At 42.5% G+C, this 25,785-nt stretch overlaps 1 protein-coding gene across 1 annotated transcript; it reads right to left on the bottom strand.

Annotated features, from left to right (window-relative positions):
• Positions 1–516: 516 nt before the first annotated feature.
• LOC136157604 (zinc finger protein 708-like) lies at positions 517–16,022 on the bottom strand. Its single transcript, XM_065919434.1, is given in 6 exon segments — positions 517–2,492; positions 5,223–5,462; positions 6,985–7,112; positions 7,633–7,759; positions 13,975–13,991; positions 15,833–16,022. Coding segments are annotated over 6 exon segments (1,992 nt in total). The 3' UTR covers positions 517–1,202.
• Positions 16,023–25,785: the final 9,763 nt, after the last annotated feature.

The following is a 25,785-nucleotide window of genomic DNA, read 5'->3' as shown; positions in this document are numbered from 1 at the left end:
TTTACACTCCACTATGTAACTTTGGTTAAAATATAGATTATAAGCATAGACAATGATAATCTTTCCTCTGATGCAATGATCTGAGAACTGTGATTTGTATGTTTACAAAAGGGAGGCTAATCATTTAAGAAGACGTACACTAATTATATGACTTTTCTGGGAAGTGTTTTCCATACATTTCTAGGGTAGCAGAGATGTCTTTAATTGAAACATGTCAGCTGATATTCATGACTTCTGTTGATATTATAAAATACATCAAGATTTTAGTGAACTGTCATTATATTTTACTTTAAAAGCAAGTGATGTAACTATTGAAAATGGACATCTTAATCTGTGGAATTATTCCCTGAACACTTACATCACGGTGACTTACAGGGATGTTTGACATGAATGACAAACACCACCATTTAGATGTTCACTGTACATGTTATATTCCTGTGTCCTTAATCTTATAATGGAGAAAAATGTAAATGTTTTCTTCCTAGATAGAAGGGCGTCTCTCATCTTTGAGGTAGCACCCATCAAAAACCTATCTTTGCATGCACACTAGAAATGCAGTGTAGCATAGAGTAATTTGAGAATTCAGTTACATTCATTTTGGTTTTCAAATAATCACAAATCATGTCAATATCAACAAACATACATAGCTAGTAACTGTACATGTCTAAACATCACCTCTTCATCTTGTGATCCATACAAGCATATCAATTTTCTATCTATTTTAACTAAGAATCACTATCTACAATATTTCTCCCTAAGAGGAACGTCAGAAAACAGGATTTATGAAATACTTTCTAGTATGCATTTCCTGATATCTATTTAGATTTGATTTTTTATAAATACTTTCCTACATTTTCTTTACATCATTCCATATCTTTCTTATATAAATAAGTCTTTTGTCTCCCGAATTGTATGTTCAGGACAAACCTCTTCCATGTCTTACTTCATTACTAGGGTTTCCCTCCAGGACATGCTATCTGATGTCCAGTGTGGTGAGAGAGCTGATTAAAGCCTTTGCAGGTTTCCTTACATTTATGAGATTTCCTTCAGTATGAATTATCTGATGGTAAGTAAGATCAGTGTGCTGGGTTAAAGTCTTTGTCACAATCCTTACATTTATAAGGCTTCTCTTCAGTATGAATTCGCTCGTGTTTAGTAAGAGTTGCATAGTGACTGAAAGCTTTTCCACATTCTTTATATTATTAAGGTTTCTCTCCAGTGTGAATTCTCTGATGGCGAGTAAGACCTCTGCGGTGCCTAAAGCCTTTGCCACAATCCTTACTTTTATAAGGCTTCTCTCCAGTATGAATTCGCTGGTGTTGAGTAAGAGTAGAGTGTTGACTAAAGTCTTTTCCACATTTTTGATATTTATAAGGTTTCTCTCCAGTGTGAATTCTTTGATGGCAAGTAAGACCTGCGTGCCGGCTAAAGCCTCTGCCACAACCCCTACATTTATAAGGCTTCTCTCAAGCATGAACTCTCTGATGGGACATAAGGCCTGAGTGCCAGCTAAAGCCTTTGCCACAAATCTTACATTTATTAGGCTTCTCTCCTGTATGAACTCTCTGATGGGATATAAGGCCTGAGTGCCGGCTAAAGCCTTTGCCACAATCCTTACATTTATAAGGATTCTCTCCAGTATGAATTCGCTGGTGTTGAGTGAGATTTGAGTTTTTATTGAAGGCTGTTCCACATTCTTTACATTTATAAGGTTTCTCTCCAGTATGAATTAACTGATGTTGCATAAAATCATAGCGCTGGCTAAAGGCTTTGCCACAATCCTTACCTTTATAAGGATTCTCTCCAGTATGAATTCGCTGGTGTTTAGTAAGAGCTGGGTATTGACTAAAGGCTTTTCCACATTCTTTACATTTATAAGGATTCTCTCCAGTATGAATTAACTGATGTTGAGTAAAGCCATAGCACTGGCTAACGGCTTTGCCACAATCCTTACATTTATAAGGTTTCACTCCAGTATGAATTTGCCAGTTTTGAGTAAGATTTGAGTTTTTATTGAAGGCTTTCCCACATTCTTTACATTTATAAGGTCTCTCTCCAGTATGAATTCGCTGGTGTTGAGTAAGACCACAGCGCCAGCTAAAGGCTCTGCCACAATCCTTACATTTATAAGGTTTCTCTCCAGTATGAATTCGCTGGTGTCGAGTAAGATTTGAGTTCTGATTAAAGGCTTTGCCACAGTTTGCACATTTATAAGGTTTCTCCCCAGTGTGAATTTGCTGATGGTGACTAAGAGTTGAGAAATAGATAAACACTTTGCCACATTCCCTACATATATAAGGTTTTCTGCCAGGATGGATTTGCCGATGGTGACTAAGATTTGAACTCTGATGAAAGGCTTTGGCACATCGTGTACACTTGAAAGGTTTGCTTCCTGAACGTGTTTTCCAGTGTTTACTTATATTAGATGAGTTACTGAAGACTTTCCCACATTTATTACACTTGTAATGTTTCTGTGGATTCTGAATTCTCTGCTGTTTAATCAGATTTGAAGACTGATTAGAAACTTCACCATATTCACTACAATTGTAAGTTTTCTCTCCACTATGAATACTCTTATTTAGAGAAAGATCTGATGCTTGATAAAATATATTCTCATATTTATTACTTTTAGAATCCTTGTGTGAAGATTGAGCTCCCTGATGTTCCATAAAGTTTGAGTCTTGTTCAAAGTTATGCCCAGTTTCATTGCATGAATAGACCTTCACTCCATCATAAATAATTGTGTAATTATTGGAGCTGGAGGTCTTACTTAAGCTCTGACTCATTTTATTACACATGGAAAGTTCGTCTCTATTAACCATATCATGGGATGTATTGAACAATGCTGGTTGGATTACACCTCTTCCATTATCATCAGCATTATACATCTTGGAATGGAGAGAAAATATCTGTTGATGGAAGAATAATGACTTCCTAATCACAGATCCCTCAAATTGATTTTATTGTGAGTTTTTCCCATCATTTTTAGATTGCTGGTTTTCAGACATGTTTAAATATATGTTTAATTGAAGTCTGTGCTCAGAGTGGTTTGAATAAGTATGTACAGTAGAGACTGGAGGACCTTCCAGATTTCCCACATTTCCTTTCAGAGAACAAGTATGTTTCAAAACACGATGTAAATTTTTTCTGAAAAACGTACACTTCTCAGCAGATGTTGAAGACTGAAATGAGTGATTCCCCCAATTTGATTCAAGTAGCTCAATTCTTTCTACAGTAATGTCTGCATTATGTGTAGCTGTCTCAACTTCTTTATGTCCATGTAAACATCCTCTCTGTCTTTCACAGGCCCTTGTATGTTCTGAGTCTTTCATTAATTGCAAGTTTCTCAGGTGAAATCTTTAATATATACCTAGGTTTGCTTTTGGGAACAAATCTTCTACCCTTGGTTTCTTTCGCATCAAATCCTGGGTGTCTTGAGGAGATATAGCTGAAAGATACCAAAGAAGAAGTGTTTTTACCTACTATTCTCAGTGAATCCCCTTAAAGATTTAGAGCAAATTGATGAACCCTTCGCTAGCGTAAAAATAAAATAGAGATGGGAGGATCAAGATGCCAGAGGATTAGGCAGACATGGACTTCATCTCTCTCCACAAATGCATCAAGCATACATCAGAAATGGAACACTTCTCCCAGAGCCCAGCTGAACACTAGCAGAGGACCTTGGAAATCTAAAAGGACAAGAAAGATTCCTGCTGAGCTAGGTAGGGCAAAAGAAAGAAGAAAGAAAAAGAACAGGAAAGGAAATGGGATGGGGCCTGCAACCCTGGGGGGATCTGAAGAGAGGAGAGGTCTCCACCTCTGGGGAAGGCCCTCACTGGGGGAGCCCAGTTGGGACAGAAGGGGAGCCTCATCCTCTGTGGGAAGAGAACACGGCAGCAGTCAGAGGCAGCAGGACAGAGGAGACCTGCACATGGGGTACTGCCCCCAGCCCTGCCCACCCAGCCTGAGAGGGTGTCCACCACTGCAGACAAGGACTGGGTGCTGAAATGTGGGGTCTGGAGAGCAGACCCAGGCAGAGGACTGCTCTGGGATGTGAGGAGACTTCCTGTGGGAATGGCAGGGAGGGAGGAGCTCTGCAAACAGGAATGCTTAGGGAGGAAGCCTGAACCACCATAGAGCAGAGCGCCATTGCTGAGTCATGCCCAAAGAGAAGACCCACCATTGTTGGTAGCCTCTCTCCCCCTGTGCTGGCCCCTCATCACCAGGCACGAGGAAGGGCTCCATTAGGGTGGGTGCTCTCATGAACCAGCTGTTGCCTCTTCCTCTGCGCCCCTCACTTCCAGGGCAGACTGGTGGACTCTGGGAAACCTCGGGAGCAGGGGCCTGTAGTTTATCCACATGCACAGAGTGGGCTGAAGCACTGCTGAGCCCCAGGGTCTAGCAATTGAAGGAAGTAAAGCTGATATCTCCACTGGAAGTTGCTCAAATTCGTCTCTATACCATCACATTATCATCAATATTATACATCTTGGAATGGAGAGAAAATATCTGTTGATGGAAGAATAATGACTTCCTAATCACAGATCCCTCAAATTGATTTTATTGTGAGTTTTTCCCATCATTTTTAGATTGCTGGTTTTCAGACATGTTTAAATATATGTTTAATTGAAGCCTGTGCTCAGAGTGGTTTGAATGAGTATGTACAGTAGAGACTGGAGGACCTTCCAGATTTTCCACATTCCCTTTCAGAGAACAAGTATGTTTCAAAAAATGATGTAAATTTTTTTCTGAAAAAACGTACACTTCTCAGCAGATGTTGAAGACTGAAATGAGTGATTCCCCCAATTTGATTCAAGTAGCTCAGTTCTTTCTACAGTAATGTCTGCATTATGTGTAACTGTCTCAATTTATGTCCATGTAAACATCCTGTCTGTCTTTGTAACTGTCTTTGTAAACTCAGCCCCTTTAGAACGTCTGAGTGGACAAGGACGGCTCCCCCAGTCACAGCAGGTTAGCTGTAGCAGCTGTAGACTTTGTGGGCTCCCACACTAGGGGGCAGGGCCAGGCCGGAGTCTGAGCTGCCCCACAGCACCACAGCAGGTCCAGCTCCATGATGAATGCAATCCTGGGCCCTGACTTCAAGGATCTATGCTGGTGACCTGGTGAAAACAACATCTGAGAGACACCAGGGCCATGTGCCAGGGTACCCATGGTTGAGGTGGGGCCAAGGGCAGTGCCAACCAGGGTCACACGAGACTCACCCAACGGGTGAAAGTGACGCATAGAGCACATCCCAAGGGGAACATCCCCAGAGCAGCAATCCTCAGGGGCTTCTCTCCCGGGGGTGTGCTCCAATCCCACCTGCCTCCACACAGATCAGGATCACAGCGAAGAAACAGATCTGGGGGCTCTGTTCCGCCAACCAGGGCGCAGACCCACCACAGACAGGGCGGTGACAGCTGCAGAGCGAAGGGGAGGCTCTCCTCAATATCCAGGGCAGGCTGGGGTCACAGAAACAGCAGTCAAAAGTCCGTCAAGGGGGTAAGGGCACAAACCTCTGGACCAACCTCACCCACCAGGGGACAGACACCAGGAGCAAGAGGAGCTAGGGTCCTGCAGCCTGCAGAACCGAGACCACACATGCAGAAGATGTGACAAAATGAGAGGACAGAGAAGTGTGCTGTAGAGGAAGGAGCAAGATCAAAACCTGCCTAGATAAACACTAAGTGAAGATGAGAGAGGCAATCAAATGGTTACCTTTTGCTTAAACTCCTCTTAAATTGAGACACCAAACATTTTCACAAGGGCTAGGTGCCTGCTAATCCTTTCATTTACTTCTTATCACCTGCGTTTTTATTTGAGAATGTTCTATTAGATGTTTGAATCTAAAAATCATAAATGATATGACATAGAACAATGTCCTAGCAAGTGAGGACATATAAGACAGAGTCCAGGGAAGCTCACAACGAACAAGACAAATTAGCAAAGTAGTAGTTCTTAAGAAATTAAATAAGAAGTGAGACTTTAAAAATATGATGGATCTAAAAAAAAAAAAAAAATGGTGGAAACACATGGGACTCGACTCAGTACTCTTTGGAGACCTAACTGGGGAGGAAATCTAAAACAGAGTGGCTATATGTATGTATCATTGATAATGTTTTCTGTACAGCAGCAGAACTCTGTAAAACAGCTACACTCCACTAAGAATTTAATAAAAAGATTTCTATATTTTATCAAAAAATCTTAACAGTTTGAAACAACCATTACAAATATGGAAAATGTTCTAAGTTCTTATGCCAATTTATTTTAAAATTCTTTGAGGTAATTGAATATATTAAAGTGTTTTACCATTCAGGAAATGGGACAAATACACTTAGGTATTTAACATGAGTTCCTATAAAGAGAAGAGAAACTTTAAAGTAACCATGAGACTTTCATTTTCCCATTTTAGGGAGGTTTTGCTTTATGCAGTGAAGAGATTACTTAAGTTTGAAATGAATAAGGGCATATCTGCAGTTTCCAGTGGATTGGAAACTATAAATGAGAGAAACAAAAAAAACAAGCCTGTCCCAACTATTCCTAGGACTTTGGCAGTATGTCTATGACTCCACTTACACAGTTCTGTTTAAAGGTAGAAGCAAACTTTAAAAGGAGTATCATATAGTCACTCAGAAGTGTGCACAGTTTTCCTAGGATCTCCAAGAAATGAAAGAGCAGCCAACTCATGCAGGTTGTCACAGGCCAAGAGGAGAATTTTAGTTCTCACTGTGAGTGAGAAAAGCAATCACTGGAGGTGAATTCATGAATGATTCAAGAGACAGAATGGGGCAGGTGATAGCCATCTATGACAGCAACAGAAATAAACCCAGACTTCTCCAAAATCATTTCCACTGAAGCAGATCTTCCCAAACCACATGATAAAGGATGACTTCCTCACTGATCCGCACAGAATCAACTATACGCATATACAGCCACTCTGTTTTAGATTTCCTTCCCAGGTAGGTCTCTCACTGTACCTCTCACCTGAGTCATCGGCTCCATCCATTCACGCCTACCTGGGTATATGCCTGTTGTCTGCATTCTCCTTATATTCCTGAGATCCTTCATTTGCTCCAGAAAGGTGACCAAGTCTGGCTTAGAGACCACAAGACCTGTTCATCAGAGAAAGGAATAGTTGTTGTGCTAGAGATTCATCAGTTTCCAATCCAATATGTATTCAGGAGAGAAGAGAACGCATGGGTGAATGTTAAAACAGCCCAGAGAATGATTCCCCAAATACTTTTCTCCCCCCCCAAATACTTTATTGAAAGTACCTATATAGTGCTAACTAATACAAAAAAGTTAGGTCCGGAGATTTTGGTCAAGTGCCACTAAGGTAAGTAGTGGAAATGTGAAATTAAGAGAAGGTACACCTATTTAATACCACAGAACTTACGCAATTACCACTGACCTAGAAGGAGGCAGATTACATAAAGGAAGATAAAGGTTACAAGCATAATGAATCATCATAACGAAGCCTTTCTTTCTAAACTCACAAATACTCATTTCCATCTACAGAGCAGAGATCTGAAACAAATGTGCGGAGCAGAAAATTTCAGAAGACATTCTAGAAATGAAGGAACAAATACCCTGAGGTTTAGATAAGCGATTCTGGAAGGCAGTTGTCCTCACCCAAGGAAGCCAGGTTCCTATAGTTCTCTACCATCACGTCCGTGTACAATTCCCGCTGGCCGAGGTCCAGGCATTCCCACTCCTCTTGAGCGAAGTCTATGGCCACATCCCAGAATGTCAGCCGTCCCTGAAATACAAAGTACAGATGCCATGGGGCCGTGGGAAGACTTCCTAATGTGACCCATGATGGAAACAGCAAGTTCAGAGACCTGGTTTTCCTTTAGGCGAGTGGCTGCTATTACACAAGAATATAACTTTTACACAGTAATATTTTCTTTTTTTGGGTGTTAATTCTAGAAAGTCTTGTAGGTCTTCATAGAACTATTTAACTTCAGCTTCTTCAGCATTACTGGTCGGAGCACAGACTTGGATTACCGTGATATAGAATGGTTTGCCTTGGAAATGAACAGTGATCATTCTGTCGTTTTTGAGATTGCATCCAAGTACTGCATTTCAGACTCTCTTGTTGACTATGATGGCTACTCCATTTCTTCTAAGGGATTCCTGCCCACAGTAGTAGATATAATGGTCATCTGAGTTAAATTCACCCATTCCAGTCCATTTTAGTTTGCTGATTTCTAAAATGTCGATGTCCACTCTTGCCATCTCCTGTTTGATTGCTTCCAATTTACCTTGATTCATGGACCTAACATTCCAGGTTCCTATGCAATATTGCTCTTGACAGCATCGGACCTTGCTTCCATCACCAGTCACATCCGCAACTGGATGTTGTTTTTGCTTTGTCTCTGGCTCTTTATTCTTTCTGGAGTTATTTCTCCACTGATCTCCAGTAGCATATAGGGCACCTACTAACCTGGGGAGTTCATCTTTTTGCCATTTCATAATGTTCATGGGGTTCTCAAACAGGAATACTGAAGTGTTTGGCCATCCCCTTCTCCAGTGGACTACATTTTGTCAGAACTCTCCACCAGATTTGGGTGGCCCTGCACAGCATGACTCATAGTCTCATTAAGTTAGACAAGGCTGTGATCCATGTGATTACATTGGTTAGTTTTCCATGACTGTAGTTTTCAACCTGTCTGCCCTCTGATGGAGAAGGATAAGAGGCCTATGGGAGCTTCCTGATGGGATAGACAGACTGAGGGGGAACCTGGGTCTTGTTCTGGTGGGCAGGGCCATGCTCAGTTATTCTTGAATCCAATTTTCTCTTGATGGGTGGAGTGGTGTTCCCTCCCTGCTATTTACCTGGGGTCAAACTATGGCTGGTTTCCCTGGTGGCTCAGATGGTAAAGCGTCTGCCTGCAATGTGGGACACCTGGGTTTGATTCCTGGGTTGGGCAGATCCCCTGGAGAAGGAAATGGCAACCTACTCCAGTACTCTTGCCTGGAAAACTCCTTGGACAGAGGAGCCTGGTAGGCTATAGTCCATGGGGTCACAAAGAGAAGGACACGACTGAGTGAGTTCACTCACTAAACTGTGGTTGAGGGAATGAGGATAATGGTGACCTTCCTCAAAGGATCCCATGCATGCCCTTCTAGTCTGTACCCCAACCCTGCAGCAGGCCACCCCCAACCCTTCTAGAATTAACACCCCCAAACATGTCCCTTTCATTATAGGGGACTGGAGGGCAAAAGTAAGAAGTCAAGAAACACCTGGAGTAACAGCAAATTTGGCCTTGGAGTACAGAGTGAAGGAGGGCAAAGGCTCATAGAGTTCTGTCAAGAGAATGCACTGGTCATAGCAAACACCCTCTTCCAACTACACAAGAGAAGACTCTGCACATGGACATCACCAGATGGCCAAAACTAAAATCAGATTGATTATATTCTTTGCAGCCAAAGATGGAGAAGCTCTATACAATCAGCAAAAGCAAGACTGGGAGCTGACTGTGGTTCTGATCATGAACTCCTTCTTGCCAAATTGAGACTTAAATTGAAGGAAGCAGGGAAAACCACTGGGCCATTCAGGTATGACCTAACGATTATACAGTGGAATGGGAAGTAGATTTAAGGGACTAGATCTGATAGACAGAGTGCCTGATGAACTATGGATGGAGCTTCGTGACATTGTACAGGATGATCAAGACCATCCCCAAGAAAAGGAAATGCAAAAAAGCAAAATGGCTGTCTGAGGAGGCCTTACAAATAGCTGTAAAAAGAAGAGAAACCAAAAGCAAAGGAGAAAAGGAAAGATATACCCATTTGAATACAGAGTTCCAAAGAATAGCAAGGAGAGATAAGAAAGCCTTCCTCAGGTCAATGCAAATAAATAGAGGAAAACGACAGAATGGGAAAGACTAGAGATCTCTTCAGGAAATGAGAACAGAAATGGTATGGACCTAACAGAAGTAGAAGATATGAAGAAGAGGTGGCAAGAATACACAGGAGAACTGTACAAAAAAGATCTTCATGACCCAGATAACCATGATGGTGTGATCACTCACCTAGAGCCAGATATCCTGGAATGTGAAGTCAAGTGGGCCTTAGAAAGCATCACTTCGAACAAAGCTAGTGGAGGTGTGATGGAATTCCACTTGAGCTATTTCAAATCCTAAAGATGATGCTGTGAAAGTGCTGCACTCAATATGCCAGCACATTTGGAAAACTCAGCAGTGGCCACAGGACTGGAAAAGGTCACTTTTCATCCCAATCCCTAAGAAAAGCAATGCCAAATAATGATCAAACTACTGCACAACTGCACTCATCTCACATGCTAGCAAAGCAATGCCCCAAATTCTACAAGCCAAGTTTCAACAACGTGAACCATGAACTTCCAGATGTTCAAGCTAGTTTTAGAAAAGGCAGAGGAACCAGACATCAAATTGGCAACATCCACTGGATCATCGAAAAAGCAAGAGAGTTCCAGAAAAATATCTATTTCTGCTTTATTGACTATGCCAAAGCCTTTGACTGTATGGATCACAATAAACTGTGGAAAATTCTTGTCTTTTAATTTCATGGCTGCAATCACCATCTCCAGTGATTTTGGAGCCCAAAAAATAAAGTCTGACACTGTTTCCACTGTTTCCCCATTTATTTCCCATGAGGTGATGGGACCAGATGCCATGATCTTAGTTTTCTGAATGTTGAGCTTTAAGCCAACTTTTTCACTCTTCTCTTTCACTTTCATCAAGAGTCTCTTTAGTTCCTCTTCACTTTCTGCCATAAGGGTGGTGTCATCTGCATATCTGAGGTTATTGATATTTCTCCCGGCAATCTTGATTCCAGCTTGTGCTTCTTCCAGCCCAGCGTTTCTCATGATGTACTCTGCATATAAGTTAAATAAGCAGGGTGACAATATACAACCTTGACGTACTCCTTTTCCTATTTGGAACCAGTCTGTTGTTCCATGTCCAGTTCTAACTGTTGCTTCCTGACCTGCATATAGGTTTCTCAAGAGGCAAGTCAGGTGGTCTGGTATTCCCATCTCTTTCAGAATTTTCCACAGTTTATTGTGATCCACACAGTCAAAGGCTTTGGCATAGTCAATAAAGCAGAAATAGATGTTTTTCTGGAACTCCCTTGCTTTTTTGATGATCCAGCGGATGTTGGCAATTTGATCTCTGGTTCCTCTGCCTTTTCTAAAACTAGCCTGAACATCTGGAAGTTCACTGTTCATGTATTGCTGAAGCCTGGCTTGGAGAATTTTGAGCAGTACTTTACTAGTGTGTGAGATGAGTGCAGTTGTGTGGTAGTTTGAGCATTCTAAGGGACTGGAATGAAAACTTTTCCAGTCCTGTGGCCACTGCTTGAGTTTTCCTAATTTGCTGGCATATTGAGTGCAGCACCTTCACAGCATCATCTTTCAGGATTTGAAATAGTTCAACTGGAATTCTGTCACCTCCACTAGCTTTGTTCATAGTGATGCTTCCTAAGGCCCACTTGACTTCACAGTCCAGGATGTCTGGCTCTAGGTGAGTGGTCACACCATGGTGATTATCTGGGTCGTGAAGATCTTTTTTGTACAGTTCTTCTGTGTATTCTTGCCACGTCTTCTTAATATCTTCTGCTTCTGTTAGGTCCATACCATTTCTGTCCTTTATTGAACCCATCTTTGCATGGAACGTTCCCTTGGTATCTCTAACAATCTTAAATTCTTTTAAAAGGTTTGAGGAAAATTATCACAAATTTTCAGTACAGGGAAATAGGGTTACTGTGCAGGACCTCTACTGACAAAGAAATTAAGTGAGACAAAAAGGCTTTGAGCCTGAACCTACAGTCTGAGAAAACATATTCTTAACCATGATCACCCATCCAAACTGTATATATTACAAAATGATACCAAAAGAAATCAGGAATTTAGAAAGAAAACTTTCTAAGAAAGATGCAGTAAGAAGTGAACTGTGTCAAGTAATCATGTTATTAATATTCAGACATCCCCTGTAGAAATGGATTCTGAGTCATCATGGTTGTACTTCTTTGGGTGCGTCATGAGAAACTTGTTCAATAAATGAAAAGGGTTTTTTTTTTTTTTTTTGTCAGTTAATTATAACATGTGGAAGATGGAGAGATGGGTGAAGTGCTGTGAAAATTAGGAATTTTCAGAGAACAACTGAAATGTGCTAGGAATAAGTGTTCCCATTCTCATCAAGATCCTATGTGAGGAAAGATCAGGACTGAGAAGGGGTCTGACTGGCATGCAGGGAATATTCATGTGTTGTGTGGGAGCGCAGCTGATGACTGCATATCCATGTGAATAAAAGGGCAATTCAAATACTGACCTTAACAGAAAAGAAGAACTGGCTTACCAGGAAGCATACTACTGTCCAATTTTTATCTGTCAGTGTTATACTATGGGTGTGGAACAGAAAGGTTTTATTTAATTTAATATTTCTTTATTTTTGGTCTGCATTGGGTCTTAGTTCTGGCTCTCAGGCTCAGTAGTTGCCCCACAGCATGTGGGATTTGGGATGCAACCTATGACCCCTACACTGCAAGGCAGATTCTTAACCACCATACCACCAGGGGAGGCCCTAAAATGAAAGTTTAAAATTAAAAAAAATTTTTTTTCTTTTTTAAATTATGAAAGTATGATAACACATTTACAGGAGACTTGGAAAATACAGAACAAGCTGTCTGACTCTTTGCAACCCCATGAACTGCAGCCTGCCAGGCTCCTCTGTTCATGGGGATTCCCCAGGCACGAATACTAGAGTGGGTTACCATGCCCTCCTCCAGAAGATCTTCCCAACTCATGGATTGAACCCAGGTCTCCCACATTGCAGGTGGATTCTTTACCATCTGAGCCACCAGGGAAGCTCAAGAATACTGGAGTGGGTAGTCTATCCCTTTTCTAGGGAATCTTCCTGACCCGGGAATTGAACCGGAGTCTCCTGCACTGCAGGTGGATTCTTTACCAGCTGAGCTACCAGGAAAGCCCAGGTTACATATAGTTCCACCATATACTATAATTGTTTTTCAAGTATATAAATTAAGTAGATAAATTAAGATTTTTAGTTGGAGTTTCAATATCAAACTCTCAAATATTAATAGAATGAATAGACAGAGAAGTAGAAGGACATAGTAAATCTGAAGAAATCTATAAAACAATTCAACATAATTAAGATGTATACAATTTTCACACAACAGTAGGATACAAATTTTATTCAACTTTCCATAGAGTATAAACTACTGTCACAGACTAAAATTTTAATATAGTTCCGTATTTTGGCATGTAGTATTACTGCTAAAACTCCTGAAAATTTATTATCCTAGTGATTTAAAAAAAAATTGAGGCTTAAAACTTCTAATTCAATTCTGAGGATATAAAGAAACACTATGTTGTTAAAAAAAAAAAGGAAATTAACATGTGATACAGTACTATTAACTAAAGTACTGAAACAGAAGATTTTAAAAATAAAGAGATTAAGATAGTGAAGGGAGAGAACAGGTTTACTTCTATTACTATGTCATGTGTCATACTGAGTACTTCATAACTTCCATTTCCATCCATATATTTAATATATTTAATAAAAACATACATAATATTTTAGGTGATTGGGCAGATATTTTCTTAGCAGAAACCAGAACAAAAAACCAGGAAAAGACCAACTAAAGGTGGGTGAATATATGCTGTGCACACACATGCGGTCTTAAGGAATCATATCCACAGTACCATACACTACGGAGATCAGGATTTCAGAATGAAAATCCTGGCTGGGTGAGCAGAGTTTTCATGGGTAAATAAGCAGAGCAGAAGGTGTTTGTCAAAGTCTGAGCATTTGAAGAATAAGATCCCATTAGTTAAGAATGTGAACAAAAAGAAAATGTTGGAATATATTGACTCTGGTATATTGAAAGCTTATGCTAACACTCTATGTTACTAAACATAACAGTCTTCCTTTAGGTTGCCTCTCTAATTACTGGACATAATATCATTACCTTTTGTAACACAAGTTCTGCAAGGAAAAAATAGAAAACAATGAGGAATGATGTTAGAAGGATAACAGGTCTATCCTGAAAGTGGAAAACATGAAGATTAATGCTTAGAACCAACATCCCCACTTTCTTTGCCACAACCACCCACACAGGGAAGACCTCACCATGTGGAACAGTCCTCTGCTACCCACTGTCTCAGGTGGGGCTCAGGACAGTCAACTCCTACACACAGACCAACAATGAGTTTTCTCACACTTTCTCTTGAATCACACTCCCCTCCTGGTGAGGCCTCATGTACACAGCAGCTGTGGGCACCTCAGCTGATCTGACAATCCCCTTCAGGTCACAGACCAGGCCCTGGTTCATCCACATGCAGAGCCCAGATCTCAGCCCTCAGGAAGTGGAGGACTCACAGTCACCATGCTCAGTGAGGGATCCAGACAGGAATCACCTTACATATTATGGAGGTTTCAGTCAGTTCAGTTCAGTCGCTTAGTCATGGTCAACTCTTTGTGACCCCATGGACTGCAGAATGCCAGGCTTCCCTGTCCCTCACCAACTCCTGGAGCTTTGGCTCAGCACGAACTATCTGAAGGGGAATCTCTGGTCAACAGGCACAAAACATATATGCAACATGGTTCATTAGGCTTCGCCTAATGCGAAGCCTGGTTTGATAACTACCCAGAGGAGGCAAGTCCAGCACAGCCCCACTTTCTTTTTCCTTTCCACATTTATTGAGGTATAATTGAGGAACAAAACCTGTGTACATATGACACTCACAATGTATTTATTTGACAGATGTATACACTGTGTAATAATGATCAGAATCAAGGAATTTACACTTTCATCATCACACAATTTCCATTTTTTGTGTGTGGTGAGAACACTTAAATGATATTTTCTCAGCAATTCAGGTATTTAATAACACTCTGATTAAAGAGTTAGCATGCTATACGACCAGATCCCCAGAACCTTCACTTTACATTATTGTTCTCCCCATTTTTTCCCCCTCTCTACTGATTTTGTTCCTCTCCACTCTTCCTGTTCCTGCCCTCCTATTTCCACCGGCACAGCGTGCTGCCCGCTCTGCAACTTGTTTCGCCTCTCACGACTCTTTTCCCGACAACCTTTCTAACTACGCTAACTCTCTAGGTGGTTTTGCCTCCTTGGTTCTCCATCCCTGACCCCCGTCTGCCCTCCGGGTCACACCCCTTCCATCCCCTTGCGGCTCCCTTTGTCCCTATTCTCTATCGCCCCCTGGTGGCTATGCTTCCTTCCCGTTCTCTGCTCCTCCAATCACAAGTTTCCCCTCTCCCAGTACCACGTTGCTCCGAAGGCCAAGTTTTCAAATATTTTATCCCCACCGCCTCACTCTGAGGGTGAAGTGTCTCACGACTGTCATCGCCCCTCCTGCTGTGCGTCTAGGGCCCCTCTCCCTATGTTGCTCTCCAATCCTTGCAGATTCTGCTTTAACTCATTGTTTATTGATTATACTGCAAGACTTTCAAGGATAAATGTTTTTATGTTACAGTCTCTTTGCAACATCCTCAGCCATCCTGCACCTTCCCATTAGTAGTAGTAGTAGTAGTTAAGTCGCTAAGTCGTGTCCTGCCAGGCTCCTCTGTCCATGGGATTCTCCAGGCAAGAATCCTGGAGTGGACTGCCATTTATTGGTTCCCCATTTTTTCCCCCCTCCTCAGTTGTTCTATTTCTATCTCAGACGCTGGGTCTCTGCTTGTCCGGAACCTCCTGGCCCACATGATTAAAGGAATAGCGACTGAAAAAGATGCCCGCGGACGGGAAGAGACCGTCTGGAATTGGGACCCGAAGGAGTGGGTGGTACAAGGTTGGCCGGGGTCACCTGCCCCCATGAGGGGTGAGGGGACGGGCTGACAGGGAGGGGAGGCCCGCGGGGCAGAAGGAGCGGCCCGAGGAGACAGAGGACAGACGGCGGGAGGGAGGGGATCCCAGCAGCGGGGCGGGCTCCCGGAATCCAGGGACGGGGAGAGGACGCGGCCTCCAGGGGCCGAGAGGGCAAGGCTGAGGAACATGGAGCGAATAAATCACCTCGTAGAACAGCATTTTAAGTTGTGCACGAAGGATGGCAGGGTCAGTGGGGTCAGTGAAGTGAAGTGAAGTCGCGCCCGACTCTGTGACCCCATGGACTGTAGCCTACCAGGCTCCTCCCATGGACTTTTCCAGGCAAGAATACTGGAGTGGGTTGCCATATCCTTCTCCAGGGGATCTTCCCCACCCGAAGATCGAACCCGGCTCTCCCACATTCTACTGTCTGAGCCACCAGTGGGGTCAGTAAAGCGTTTTAACCTGGAAAGGTACGAAACGCAGCGTCTCAATGGACTAAAGGCAGGAACCGGTTTCAGAACAACTGTAAACCGAAAGGGAGGCGCCTTTAACGAAGTGAGGTGTCTCTCACCGAGATGTCTGAAATGCTAGGGGTGGGACGGGCGCGAGAATGTATGGTCTTTGACACCACGTACAGAGGAAAGGAGACTGGAAGGCTCAGGTGTGGGCCTGAGACAGAGATTGACGCTGCGCGGAGACAACTTCGCTCGGGGGTGGGGGTGGGTGGTGTGTGTGTGTGAAGGAAAGGGAAGATGTGTGTACGTGTGTGTGTGTGTGTGTGTGAAGGACAGGGAAGACCTGCGTGCTGCAGTCCTTGTGCTTGCAGAGTGGGACACTACTGACCGATTGAACTTACAGGGCTTACATCACTTACAGGGCAAAGACTGGGAATTTGTGGAGTGTCTGTGTCTGTTTTTTTCCCAGGTAAACAGGGAGCCAAGTGGGGGGTCTTAAATCAGTGATAATGTGGAATGATGGGTCTTGGCAGTAAGCCGTTTCCTGGAAGTGAAGTGGGAGAATTTTAAAATCTTTGCTCTTTTCCATAGTTACAGGGTCAGAAGTAACCTTCAACTCTGTCACCATAAACTATAACACCAAGCAAAACTCAAAAATGATAAATATACATGCTATAGTTGAAAAACCTTAGGAATATTAAACCAATAATAATAAAAACAACAAAGGCCGGAGAACCTTGGTTTATGTACCTTACAACCTCAGTGAAGGGCCCTGTCTGTTCTTTTGGGGCTGTGTTGTGTCTTGTCCCGTCACATCTTAGAGACATCAGTATGTGTTGAAAGACATTCCTCTGAATCATCAAGTCACGGGGTCTGGGTTGCTGTTAAATTGAACAAGAACCTAGAGGTTATACCGATGCCAAACTCTTGGCTCTCAGTGCACCAATGCCAAACCTTGAACAAATACTTGAAATACAAATACAGAGACATGGAGGAGAGACAAGGAGGGAACACAGTAAGCTAACATTCCTCAACACCTGTGCCCCACTCCCTGGTGAGTAGAGAGAAGTTATACAATCAGGCAGGGGTATATGATAAGCATCAAGGAAGTAACAGTCTTGTATTCTTTCTTCTACAAAGTTGCCAAAGGATGGGGTTGCTAACAAGGTTAGGGTGTGTGCAGGGTCTTAGGTGGTTTGGTCTCCTATCTCGATGAGACCCTCTGGTCCCTTAATCTTGCCTCAGGTGGTTTTGTGGCTGATCCTCCTTTGATTGGAGGTGGTGTGGTGGTAAGGAATCTGCTTGCCATGCAGGACACTTGGGTTCGATCCCTGGGTCAGGTATACCCCTGGAGGAGGAAATGGCAACCCACTCCAGTATTCTTTTCTGGGAAATTTCTTGGACAGTGGAACCTGATAGGCTACAGTCCATGGGGTCACAAAGAGTATGACAGGAGTGAAAGAGGGTGAACATCCTTCTGTGACTAGCAACTGTTCTGCACTTTGGAACTCAGAGAAGGTCATGGAGGCTGGAGTCTTGTTTATAAAAACTAGGATACAAAAAGTCCTCCTTGTCCGGGAGCCCCACAGGGCCCTGCTTGGCAGCATCACTGTTAAAAAATATATATATTTCACTTTTCCCTTTTTCTGGTGATCATGAAAAGAAATCTTTGGGTAGCGTCATGTATTTTATGTTCACGATTAGACACAATAAGCAGTAATGAAAAATCTCATACTTACGTTACTAAATTATCCATAACTTATACATAACTAAGCTGGTGAGAATAAACTTTTCTTGATTAATAAAGTAAAAAAAGGGTCAGTTGTTTTCTGTGACCTGAGAATGAAAGCTGGATATAAACTGTCCTTCATGTTGGGCATGCAGACAGTACACATAGATGTGGATCAACTGGGTGTTACCTTAAAACAGTTTGGCCCAGACACCTGGGGGAAAGTCCTCACAAAATTCCAAGAGTAGATCTACTGAGGATTTAGCACATATGAAACAGTAAACACAAACAGAACTGAATTATCCAAGAAATACTCAACATTGTTGGAAAAATAAAATTAAATGATAGAAATGAATGGGCCTGGAGATTATCATACTAAATGACTAAGTCAGTGAAAGATAAATATTAGATATCACTTATATATGGAATCAAATCCCTTACAATTATACAGTGGAAGTGACTGATAGATTCAGGGGATTAGATCTGATAGACAGAATGCCGGAAGAACTATGGATGGAGGTTCATGACATTGTACAGGAGGCAGTGATCAATACCACCCCCAAAAAAGAAATGCAAAAAGGCAAAATGGTTGTCTGAGGAGGGCTTACAAATAGTTGAGAAAAAAACAGAAGCAAAAGGCAAAGGAGAAAAGAAAGATACACACATCTGAATGCAAAGTTTCAAAGAATAGCAAGGAGAGATAAGAAAGCCTTCCTCAGCAATCGATGCAAAGAAATAGAGGAAAACAATAGAATGGGAAAGACTAGAGATCTCTTCAAGAAAATTCGAGATATTAAGGGAATATTTCATGCAGATGGGCACAATAAAGGACAGAAATAGTATGGACCTAACAGAAGCAGAAGATATTAAGAAGAGGTGGTAGGAATATACAGATGAACTATACAAAAAGATGTTCATGACCCAGATAATCATGATGGTGTGATCACTCACCTAGAGCCAGATATCCTGGAATGTGAAGTCAAGTGGGCCTTAGGAAGCATCACTATGAACAAAGCTAGTGGAGGTGATGGAATTCCAGTTGAGTTATTTCAAATCCTAAAAGGTGATGCTGTGGAAGTGCTGCACTCAATATGCCAGCAAATTTGGAAAACTCAGCAGTGGCCACAGGACTGGAAAAGGTCAGTTTTCATTCAAATTCCAAAGAAAGGCAATGCCAAACGATGTTTAAACTATGCACAATTGCACTCATCTCACACGCTAGCAAGTAATGCTCAAAATTCTTCAAGCCAGGCTTCAAAAGGATGTGACCCATGAACTTCCAGATGTTCAAGCTGGATTTAGAAAAGGCAGAAGAACCAGAGATCAGCTTGCCAACATCCGTTGGATCATTGAAAAAGCAAGAGAGTTCTGTAAAAACATCTACTTCTGCTTTACTGACTATGCCAAAGCCTTTGACTGTGTGGATCACAACAAACTGTGGAAAAGTTCTGAAAGAGATGGGAATACCAGACCACCTGACCTGCCTCTTGAGAAATCTGTATGCAGGTCAGGAAGCAACAGAACTGGACATGAAACAAGAGACTGGTTCCAAATAGGGAAAGAAGTACATCAAGGCTGTATGTTGTCACCCTACTTCTTTAACTTATATGCAGAGTACATCATGTGAAACGTCAGGCTGGAAGAAGCACAAGCTGGAATCAAGATTGCCGGGAGAAATATCAATAACTTCAGATACGCAGATGACACCACACGTATGGCAGAAAGTGAAGAAGAACTAAAGAGCCTTTAGATGAAAGTGAGAGTGAAAAAGTTGACTTAAAGCTTAACATTAAAAAATGAAGATTATGGCATCCGGTCCCATCACTTCATGGCAAATAGATGGGGAAACAAAACAGTGAGAGACTTTATTTTTGGGGGCTCCAAAAATAAAGCACCACTGCGCCACTGCAGATGCTGACTGCAGCCATTAAATTAAAAGATGCCTGCTCCTCGGAAGAAATGCTATGAGCAGCCTGGACAGCATATTAAAAAGCAGAGACATTGCTTTGCCATAATGGTCCATCTAGTCAAAGCTACGGTTTTTCCAGTAGTCATGTATGGATGTGAGAGTTGGACTATGCTATGAGCAGCCTGGACAGCATATTAAAAAGCAGAGACATTGCTTTGCCATAATGGTCCATCTAGTCAAAGCTACGGTTTTTCCAGTAGTCATGTATGGATGTGAGAGTTGGACTATAAAGAAAGTTGAGCGCAGAAGAATTGATGCTTTTGAACTGTGGTGTTGGAGAAGCCTGTTGAGAGTCCCTTGGACTGCAAGGAGATCCAACCAGTCCACCCTAAAGGAAATCAGTCCTGAATATTCTTTGGAAGGACTGATGCTGAAGCTGAAATTCCAATATTTTGGCCACCTGATGCAATGGACTGACTCATTGGAAAAGACCGTGATGCTGGGAAAGATCGAAGGTGGGAGGAGAAAGGGATGACAGAGGATGAGATGGTTGGATGGCATCACCAACTTGATGGACATGAGTCTGAGCAAGCTCTGGGACTTGGTGATGGACAGGGAAGCCTGGCATGCTGCAGTCCACGGGGTCACAAAGAGTTGGACACAAATGAGCGACTGAATTGAACTGATACATGCAATCTGAAAAAATGATACCAATGAACTCATTTACAAAACAGAAACATCTCATTGTATAGCACAGGGAACTCTGCTCAATATCATGTGGCAGCCTGGATGGGACAGGAGTTTGGGGGAAGAATGAATCATATATATGTATGGGAGTCCCTCAATTGTCATTTATCCTGACCCCTTAAAAGACCTGAATCTTCTTGTAACCCAGCAGAACCCTGCACTCATCCCCACCCCAACCCTAAGTACAAAGGCTCCTCTATGTCTGCTCTTTTCTAAACATTTTTACTGGAGTATAGTTGATTCACAATATTGTGTTAGTTTCAGGTGTACAGCAAATTCAATCAGTTATACATATCCCACACTTTGTTAGATTCTTTCCCCCATAGCTCATTAGAGAGTATTGAGCAGAATTTACTGTGCTATACAGTAGGTCACTATTATCTATTTTATATATACTAGTATGTATATGTCAGTTCCAATCTCCCAGTTTATCCCTCCACACCTCACTCCCTGATAACCATGTTTGTTTTGTATGTCCATACCTCTATTCTGGTTTTGTAGATAAGTTCATTTGTACCCTTTGCTTAGATTCCACAGATAAATGAAACCCTAGATTTGTCTTTCTCTTCTGTCTCTTGTTAATAGAAAAGCTGAAGTCTCCCAGACCTCCCTGAGGCACAAAAGAGAAAGACTCAAGCATCTAATAAATAGGACAAAGGAACCACAGGCTTAGTATCTGATGCACATTTCTGAGTTCTTTTAAAAAATATTTTATTTATTTGACTGCATTGGGTCTCAGCTGTGGCACATGGAATCTTTGGTGTGGCACGTGGGCTCTTTCGTTTTGGCGTGCCAGTTTAGTTGCCACGTGGCATGTGGGATCTCAGTTTCATGACCAGGGATGGAACCTATGTCCCCTGCATTGGAAGGGAAATTAAATTCCTAACTACTGGATCACAAGAGAAGTCCTACATTTCTCAGTTTTACAGATACGGTAACTGTCACCAGAGGGGAAAAGGCCAACTGCATGATGACCCGACTGCACCCATGCCATAAAGTCCTTCATCTTGAGCCGGTACCGAGTCTGTGCCTAGAGCAGTTCCCAGAACTGGCCTTAAGAGAAGTGGATTAACACTACTGTTCATAATAATCTGTATCTTTGGGGGAAGCAGAATAATCATAGCTTGTTCTGCCTGTGCACATAAAGAGGCATGCACACCTGGTGGTGAAGAGATACTACACAATAGCCGGGACATGAAAGCAACCCAGATGCCCATCAACAGATGAATGAATAAAGAAGATGTGGTATGTAGACCCAATAGAATGTTACTCAGCCACAAAAAGGATGGAGTTGGAGTCAGTTGAAGTGATGTGGATGAACTTAAGAGTCTGTTATACAGAGTGAAGTCAGAAAGAGGATAAAAGCATGATACATCAACCCATATATATTGCTGTCCACTCACTCAGTTGTATCTGACTCTTTGCGACCCCATGAACTGTGGCACTCCAGGCTTCTCTGTCCTTCACCGTCTCCCAGAACTTGCTCATAATCATGTCTATTGAGTCGGTGATGCCATCAAACCAGTTCCTCGTCTGTCTTCTCTGTAAATAGGTTCATCAGAAAAAATAGTACTGATGAAACCTCCTGGCCCACATACAGGAATGGCAACTAAAAAAGATGCCCGCGGATGGGAATAGACCATCTGCAATTGGGAACCAAAGAAGAGTGGGTAGTAAAAGGTTGGCCCAAGTCACCTGCCCCTATGCGGGGTGAGGGAAAGGGAAAGGTCTGCTGGGCAGAAGGAGGTGCCTGAGACTGAAGGACAGAGGGGGACGGGGTCTCAGGAGAGGGGCGGGCTCTCCAGAATCCCAGGACCGGGGAGCGCGCCGGCGCGGCCTCCAGGGCGACGCTGAGGGCCACGAATCCACCTCGCGGACGAGGACTTTATATGGGGCGGAGGACAGAGGTAGTAAAGGGTTTTAAGCAGGAAAATGCGGTGAAAGGCGGTGTCTATGTGTAACGATCGCAGAAATGTCAAGAGAACTGACCAGACTCACACCATCAAACCAAAATGAACACATACCCGACGAGTAATACAGCGATGTCTGGGCTTACTCAGGTTAAGTGCCGGCTGCTGGGCTGTAAGGTCGAGAGTCACTCCTAAGACCTTAAAGAAAGAATACGGCGGACATGCAGCACAGATTTACACTAGAACGTTGACACAATGGCTTCACACAAGTCAATCACTGGTTGGTACTCAAGTTTCCTTACTGCGTTTGGGTTCCCAGGGAGAGTGTCGGAAAGAAAGAGGCGGGACTTCCGGAGGCGGGGCCCGGGCGGAGCGTTACCGCCGGGGGCGGGGCGAGGACGGAGCCCAGGAGAGCTGGAAAGTGAAGGCGCTTCCCCTTACTTTCACCTGCTTCCCCTGACTATCTGTAACAGTTTTAAGGTGAAAGCATATTTTGTAAGCCAGTTACTTTACAAATGAAAACTAATATGCATGAGACTTATGATATATTCTGAATAAAGGAGTAGCTAAACATAATGGCAGCAATTAAATATGAAACAGATGCACACACATACTTTTCTGGATCTTTTGATTAAATTTTCCTCTCAGGAAAATTGCCCTCTACATTTCCAAGAATAAAACTAAGTTTCCATTGATATACAACAGCTATTACCAATTAAAGGAGAAAGGGATCGCCATTCTTCTTGTAGTAGTTCCACCACATACTCAGTCATAACCTGTAACTCTCCTCCCATGAAAAGCCCATGTCCCTTCAGCCTTCCCTATTCAAAGTCAATTGATACAACATTCTTTCCTATAACCCACAGTTGCCTATCTATGGAAGGTCAGCCTGAACATAATGGGCATGATGAGTCATCACAATTGTACATTATTCTTTCCCTCCCTAATTCACACTACTGAAGTTGATAATTTTGTGTCCTTGTTTCTCCAGTGAACACAAATGTGAACAAACCACACCTAATGAAGCTGACCCCCTCATCCGGTTCCTTCATGAAACCATCATGAGACTGTAACACAGCAAGTGGAGCACAACCCTTAGCGGGTAGCCACTGCTGTGTCTCATTACTCTGCACCCTGTTACCAGGCAACAGGTCTTGCTCAGTCATTGTTTGGTGCCTCAGTGGGCCCCGCCCACAAGCAACCAACTGTCAATGAGTGACCATTAGTTGTCCTGCTTGGTTATTGGCCAGCACTGCAGTGGGCCCTGCCCTCCGGTAACTGTCAATGAAGAACCACTGGGTAAGTGATTCAGTCAAGGGTCAGTGTGGTCATCAGGTGGAGAGTGAGGTAAGAGGCAGATTCAGGCCTTCTCCTGGAGGCCCTGCAGCTTACCCAGCCTTGGGCCAGTGGGTGAGCTGGAGGGCCCAGGGAATAGCCTGGGGACTATGTTCTGCAGGGCTCCAAAGCCCTCACTAAGGCCCTCCACTAGCCTTGACCCAGTTCTTGAGGCCATGGTGAACTTCTCCATGCCTGTCTCTGTGACCTAAAAGCAGTGGCTGTCTGCATGGGTCACAGTCTGTGAGACCTGGTCTCCTCTTCTGGGTGGCCTGAGGAGACTGAGGGCCAGCTGGGTTGTGTGCCTGGCTCCCTAAGGGATGACAGCTGGGAAGGATGTGGGAACATGGCCCTGAAGGAACTACCAACTGAGATCTGCCTCCTCTTGGTCAGGACTGGGACCTTGGAGAGTGAAAGTTGTGCATTGGGACTTTGTCCTTTCTGTTCAAGACAGAGCATAACATTCATCTGGTAGAGAGGTACAGGAACATCTTTACCTGACCATAACTGGACCTCAAGAACAAAGGTTCTGACACTGAGAAGTCTCCAACAACTAACCATGTCCATCCCTCACCTTTTGCTTTTAAAGGGACCTGCTGAAAGCTTTCAGTAACTCGGGTTTTTAGGGCATGAGCAACCCATCTCCTTGTACGAATCTGTAATAAACCTTTCTCTGTTCCAAACTCTTAATGTTTAGTATTGATGAGCTTCACTGTGCGTTGGGCACACGGACTTGTGATTTCTGTAACAAGACCATCGTGAAAGGCCTGTATTGAATGAATAAGATCAAAAGATTTCAAACTTCAAGTTTAAAGTCATAGATAGTAATGAAGTCTTTTTGACAAAATTTAAATATTTAAATACACACTGGAGATAATGGGCCATTTCCACACAAGTAAGTCCTTGTTCCCAGGATAAATGTGTCATGAGTTTTAACATATTTTGACTTTGAATTATTCTGCAGTATATAGTATCTCAGACTAATCTCAAAAAACTGAAGACTTAGTTATTCCCAGTATAGTTCCTCTGAAGTGTGGTCCACTGGGAGAACTGGTTAAGAAATTTACCACATACTTCTTAAAATATTCTCCCCAATATGAATTATTTGGTGAGTCCTGAGGACACACTGTTTCTTAAAGGTATTTCCACATTAAGTATCTGTGTATTTTCTGTCCCGTATTAATTCTCTCATTATGCCAAAGGCATGGACATTTGAAGAAGCTTTACAACATTCATTACAGTTGTAAGGGTGCTCTCAAATATAAATCCTCTGATGCTCCACAGTTTTCATCTTTGGGTAAAACCACTAGTGTTGCACCTTTTTTTCCCAGAGTCCAGTTGTTTTTAAACATGGCTGTTTATTAGAAATACATCTGGAGCTTTGGAGAAAAAAAGCAATACCTGGGCATTTGTAGTTTCCAAAAAATTCCAAGATAATTCTTGTATGCATGTGGATTTAAAAAAAATGATTACAAAAAAAATGATTACAGGTTTTTCCATTAAAAGGCAATTTTGGTGATATAGAATTCTATTATTTTCTGTTGACCAATCATGATACAATGGTATTAAGTGAATAACAGTTACATAATCACAATAGTAAAAGATGTTTATCAGTTTTCACAATAGCCAGCCAGAATTCAAAGATAATTATAATCACAAGCCATAATAGGAACATGATTAACCTAACAATATAAAATAATTACCTACAATTTGGGGGATTAAGTAGAGTGATATGGTAAGCCGAAGTGCATACATGCACGTTTTTATTGGCCCAGTCAGTCTATGTCTTTTGGTTGGTGCATTTAATCCATTTACATTTAAGGTAATTATTGATATGTATGGTACTATTACCATTTTACTAATTGT

The sequence above is a fragment of the Muntiacus reevesi genome, chromosome 2 (genome assembly GCF_963930625.1).
Source record: "Muntiacus reevesi chromosome 2, mMunRee1.1, whole genome shotgun sequence".
Taxonomy (NCBI): domain Eukaryota; kingdom Metazoa; phylum Chordata; class Mammalia; order Artiodactyla; family Cervidae; genus Muntiacus; species Muntiacus reevesi.
Note: the sequence above shows the minus strand (reverse complement) of the source record. Positions and strands in the feature narration are given on the sequence as shown.